Raw genomic sequence first — 6,408 nt, forward strand, 5'->3', positions numbered from 1 at the left:
CATTTTAACTGTGAACAAACAAGAAGAATTTCAAACCATGTTCTCACTGTGTTTGACAATAAAACTTGAATTGAATTGAATTGAATTGAATTGAATTGGTGGTTTATTGATAGTTGATCGACTGGTTCTGTTTTCTGTTTTAGTTGGTTTAATGGTTTGTTGGATGCTTGATTGGTTAATGTATTGGTTGTCAATCGACTTTGCAACCTTCCCTGACTTACAATACTGCTAACAAAATGTTGTTTTTTTTTTGTTTTTACAGAATTGGGAAAGCAGAGTTGTTTGTTCGCAGCATATCCAGGCCGAGCCGGCAAGATCTCACTCCCATCCGAGTGAAAGAAGTATTCCGACTTGAGCAAGCAGAAAAGATATTTGAAAGGTTGATATATTTTTATTATTATTATGAAATTATTTATGTAAGTGTTAAATTTTTTATTTATAATTTTTATGAATATTTGTTATTTATAATCATTCTTATTATTTATGTCTTATTACTGTTATTGCTTTTTTTCAGCTAGACTACTATTATTTTATTCTATGTAATATTTTTCAGATAGATATTTTAGGATATCTTTGTCTTATTATTCAATATTTATTAACAATTTAACAATATTTGTTATTATCTAACCAATATTAGGCTAGAGATGCGGGCAGTGAAGGGTTCGCGAAAGCCTAGGCTGTGTTTTCGCTCCAACCAGAACAGTCATTTTTTACCCTGTGGACTTCACTTTGTTAAAATTACAAATGGTGAGATTTCATCCAATTAAGCTACTTTCTCTCATGTCTGATAATAAATATTTGAGAAAAATGTATGTCCCTATTGGGATTTGAACCCAAGACCTTCCGATTACTATTTAGATACTCTACTAACTGAGCTATGATGCCTAGTGGTATACTACACCCATTGATCTTCCCATTAGGACCAATTTTTTCTGAAGGTATTATGTAATACCAATTTTTATCTCTTTAACAGTTTTATAGTATTTGTATTTAACAGCAATGTTTTTACTAAGTTTAATATTGATTTTATAATTTGGGTAGCATTTATTATTATTTCTTTCTTTTCTAATAAAATGAAAAACCATTTATAGTCTTTTATATTGTACTGTGTTTTTAGGTTATCTTAATACGTAATGAATAATAAATAGGAAAATAAATGGGAAAATATTTTCTCAAATATTTATTATCATCTTTTAACTATCACTGTGGAGGTGTATCTCCATACCAAAGCTACTATGTCTGAGTGAGTCAATAAAATGTCACTAAATATGAAGTTAAATTGAAAGTGTAGACCTCAGAGAGAGCAGCTAGCTCATTCGGCTAAACTGGTGGTAGCCACTGTGTGTGCGCTGAACCGTGGAGATCTGTTTGTTCCCTGTTCAATTCCCATCGCTGCTGATCTTGTGTTTCATTTGAAGGGCTGAAATGTAAGTTTCAAAAGCGCACCATTTTTTCGATAAGACGTTTAAGCTGTTGGTTCTGCGTGCATTATGGCTCGTGTGCATGTTGAAGAATGCAGTACATTGTTCGGAAAAGAGTCGGGGATTGCCTCCCGGTGTATTGCCCAATCACTGGACCCCACTGGACATAAGTCTCCTTCTAGACTTTCGTAGGCTATCCTTGGTGTTTACACCGAATACATATAATCCAATCCAAACTCATTTGTTATAAGAGATGTGTCTGAATATGATTATGTATGAGGCAAAATTTATCCTATTAATTTCTATTTAAAATCTTATATTCTATTTTTGTTTTTTTATCTCAGAACCTTGGACTATGAATTTTAGCCGGTCACAAAAACGAAAGTATTTCTTCAACTTGGTTACAAACGAGTCATTGTTTGAATGCCCGTCAGATTCAATAGCATCGTTTAGGTAAGATATTCACGGTGATATTTTAAATTGTTTAATTTGTATCTCTCCCAACATTGACTGAATCGTTGCTTTTTGGGCATCTATCTATCCATCTTTTCAGATTATTTGCTAATGTGGAATGCCAGTGATTTTTCCCTTCTATCACATTTACGTTTATCTTTCCATCTCTTTTTCGTATGCACCACTATGTTCACTTCCCAGCAAATTTACCAAATTCCATTTGCAAAGATAGTAAACTAATAAGTAATTCCACATATTATTTTCCATTAAAAAACTTGTTGTCTATGGCAACACGGCATATGACCACAGCTTCACTCCAGATTTAAGTTTATATACATTTACATAAATATTTAAAACTACTTTTTTTTTCATTTGCATACAGAGATTGCCACAAAACAAGACTGTTATGGAAATGGGAGGATGGAGTAGTCGTACATGACGTCCAGAGCAATAGGGACGAACATAAGCTATCTAAGGATGACATATTAAACTTTGTGCAACGGAAAATACCAAGATGAAACTACGTAAACTATCAATGGGCTTAAAAATTAGTCAGAGGGCATAAAATTTGGTTGGAGTTCTTAAGTGAATTTTCGATTTGAAACTGAGGGCTGTGTGCAAACTCTGACATTTCCAGTGTGCTCGCAAAAACCTTCATGCACTGCTTTTACACCGCTTTATGCTCAGCTTTTAACATCATTATTTTTAGTGATGATATGCATTGAGCCGTAACAGCAATGGGTTTCTAGCCAAAGATAGTAAGCGGGGCACACACATTTAGGGTTTTTAATGTATTTTCGCGAGCTGCAAGAAAATTTCCATCAGGTCTTATGTTGCCTGCCAGCCACATGTTGCCCTCTTGTCGACATAAGCTCTTTGTTTTAATTGTATTATTACCTTTGCTTTCATGCAGCTAACTTTTATGGGAATATCATTTTAAATGATAGAAGTTTTTATGATTCAAATCAGTTCAGTATCTGTATTTATATTTACATTATCTCATGTAATGATGAATGATTGTAATAAAAATAATTAGAATAATTATGGTAATGGATTGGTGGGTGGGGGGTGGTGCTAGGCTTCCCTGACGGGAGGGTGTGTGAACCCATTGTCGGGGGCTTGGACCCCCTTGTCAGAGAGCTTGAACCCTTTGTCGAAGAATTCCTGGCGCCGCCCCTGCAATCAATATGTTGTGTATTGTTAAGGGATTATAACTAACAATCAATCACTCAATAAATAAGCCAATTCGTAGTTTGAACTGCACATGCTCGTATCTAGGGGGTGGATTTGGGGTCAAATTTCCTGGGGGAGGGGGAGTCAGGATTATGAATGGGGATGCTGGCGCCAGTAATTTTTGGAGGGCCGTGCGCATCCCTCCTAGATACGCCACTGATTATGGGTAATTCAGACGATTGTGGGCTAGAGATACCAGTATCTTACTTTAAGATAAGATGTACAGTATTCTGGTTGTACAGCGCTCCTTCTTTAAAACCTGGGTCATTTATACATCTTTTGAATTTGTATTGCTGTCGAACCCCCTTTTTAAAACATATGTCATATTTCTCCCCCCCCCCCCTTATAATCTGCGCCCATGGGCACACGGGTCCTGAAAGGGTAGGTCTGAAATTTGTTTTTTCTAGGCAGCTCAAAGGGGAGTCACGACCTCTCACGCCCCTCAGATCTGCCAATGGTATCCAAAGTTAATCAACATGAACCTATGTTGTGTGCATTGTGTGTATGCGTATGTCGACTGACCATGATACGGGCAAGTCCGACTACAATAAAGGGCATTTATGTTGTATACAGCAACATGTGCTGCACTGAATTTGTATTCCAAGTACTTTACCGCTAAGCCCACTCCTTGGATATTGTTGCTAAGCTCCCAAAACACGATGTGTAAAAGCAACTGACACGTGCGTTTTTGGGACAGCACTGTCTTTATTAGGACATGCGCGTGTTCCTGACATGGAATATGTAGACTGAATGGATGCAAGGGTTTGAAAGTCAATTAAACCCATTCTTTTTCTAATTAAATTTACACAAATAATTTCTTTTATTGTATACAGTAAACATGGGAAGTAAATAGACAAACATTTATTAAAATCGGTGAAGATGAGTAATATGTGTGTGAAAAAATTGCCCCAACCGGGATTCTAACCCAGACTTTTTAGCCAACTCGGCCACTGGAGCATCTTGCACATGCTTAAGAGGGCGCATCATATTAATCTCTGTTTCAAGTGTGTGCGTTGACACTAGTGTTATATCGGTATACCATACAGTGTGAAATCAATTGACTATAATGGCAATCTGATTCCAGCTTCCTACCACACTTAAGCTAAGCTTTAAGACATCAAATGTTTCATGACATATTTTAATCATCTTCACTGAATAACTAATTTTTAGTTCCAGTATTACTGTGGCCGCGTGTTTGACATACTACACAGCTAACAACAAGTAATCACGACCGAATAAATGCTGAAGTTGTATCTGAGTAGGGATATGTATTTATTCTTTTTTTCCGCAGCACAGTTCGCGACACTCACTCGATCATCGTTATGGGTGGAAAATCCCACATCATTTAGTATTAAAAATCACTTATTCAATAAACATATAAAACCCATTACAATTGATACAAAAACGTTTAGAAAACTCCCTGGGGTAACATTCTTAAAGCAAGTGACAAGGTAGCGGGTGTGGGGGAACTAAACCTAAACAGATTAAAAGTGAAGAAAGAGGAAAATTACAGACAAGGAGAGAAGACAAGTATATAAAAGTAGTGCATAGAAATGTGAATTATTGGGAATATAACAATAATAAATTGCAATTGAAAATTATTTGATGAATAATATATTCTAAGTTATGTTTAAAAGAAACAGAACTACAGTATTATACATTTCAAAATGGAGTCTAACAAATATTTCTAAATACGCCAATAATTTGGCACATTTTGTTTTTGTTTATTTACCAACTTGAACAACAAAAAGTTTCTCGATATAAACAGACCCTAGTGGCGCTCTCCGAAAGTTTCTAACACTAGGATAAATAATAAGTCTATATATGTATATTATATATATTTTATATTTATACCTAATAATACTTCAACACACACATTTTCACAACTGGTACTCAATGCGATTTATGACGTCACGTCAGTTTGGCGATCATGGAAACAGTTTTAACCTCAAAAGTTATTTTTAGTTATTTAAATTAGTTACGGGTTGTTTTTTGCCAGATGGTTATCTACCTTACTGATCGAAGATGTTGCAAAAATTCGTTTTCGACAACCTATACTAATTACCGGTATGTACACAGTCTATGCATTTGTTTGGTGTGTTCAATATCATTTATCCGTACCATTCACCTTGAAGTTTGTTCATCTTAGTATCAAACACTTATATTATGTGCATATTTTAGTCACTGGTACGATTGGATAGGCGTGTAGGGTCGAAGAACACAAAACATACCGATATTCCAGTCACCAATTATATGTTATTAATCGTACACTAAAATACCAAATAGTAAAATATAGATATATTCCGTATTAAGTAATTTAGCTAAATACATTTATTAATCAATTCAAAAAAGGAATTTAATTTTTCAATATATTCTTAACCATGAAAGACAGTATATTTTAAGGTAATTGAAAACAACACCCCATCATCCTGCTTCATGTGGTTAATAACGGCGGCGTAGGATGAACGAAAACAGCAACGCTGCACAAAGGCTCACTGCTGCTGCGTACGCGTAAGTATGACTCGCAGGAGGTCGATTTCCTTCAAAAACTTGTTCAATTTCATCTGCATTGTAGCGAAATCTGCAAAGTGGACAGGTTGTGTGTGTTTCAAACCACTTCATCAAACAGTCTTTATGTATGTATCCACCACATCTGCGACATCTGCAGCATAGGCGTTCTCCCAAGCGTTCGAAGTCGATAACGCATGTGTCGAATGGGTTCATGATTATCTGGAATTAATAATAAATAAAATTATTTTATTATAAAAGCTTATTGGCGAAAAGAATTCCTACTGTCTCTTATACACATCTAGATGTGTATAAGAGACAGATATTATTCCTCACCAAAACTTTTCATTGCGGACATGCAACGCATCTTCAGCAACTGCCGGGCTTATAACGCAGTGGATACAGAGTATGTTAGGTGTGCAAACACGCTGGAACGATTCTTCTTCAATAAACTAAAGGAGCATAGTTTAGTTGAAAAGTGAACGCTAAATCATATTGCCTCCAATTCATCTACCAGAACACATAATTAGCAATCCAACTAGTTTTCATCTGTTTATGTGAGCCTGTGAACATGTAAGCTAGCCATCTGTACATTATCTGATTTGCTGGATGTATATTATACATTTCACATGAAGATAAGCGTGTGAAGACTCTACAGCATGGAGAAAAGTATAAGGAAGTGTGCGTTGCTAATATTTAAGATCAAGGTTGATATCATCATGAGTTAAAACTTTTTGTTGTCATGCAGTTGAGTTTTTCCCTTTCTGTTAAAGGGTGCCACCAAGTATACATG

The 6,408-nt window shown here is 35.5% G+C and overlaps 1 protein-coding gene across 1 annotated transcript in view; it reads left to right on the forward strand.

Annotated features, from left to right (window-relative positions):
* Positions 1-2,924, forward strand: part of LOC117105845 — a 16,263-nt gene extending 13,339 nt beyond the window's left edge. The window contains exons 14-17 of the mRNA XM_033247153.1: positions 213-379; positions 638-747; positions 1,766-1,874; positions 2,257-2,924. Coding sequence (XP_033103044.1) covers positions 213-379; positions 638-747; positions 1,766-1,874; positions 2,257-2,392 — 522 coding nt within the window. The 3' untranslated portion in view covers positions 2,393-2,924. The remainder of the gene's footprint in view (positions 1-212; positions 380-637; positions 748-1,765; positions 1,875-2,256) is intronic.
* Positions 2,925-6,408: the final 3,484 nt, after the last annotated feature.

Source organism: Anneissia japonica, unplaced genomic scaffold, assembly GCF_011630105.1.
Source record: "Anneissia japonica isolate Jap-2015-1 unplaced genomic scaffold, ASM1163010v1 scaffold287754_len4335492_cov202, whole genome shotgun sequence".
NCBI classification, from domain to species: Eukaryota; Metazoa; Echinodermata; class Crinoidea; order Comatulida; family Comatulidae; genus Anneissia; species Anneissia japonica.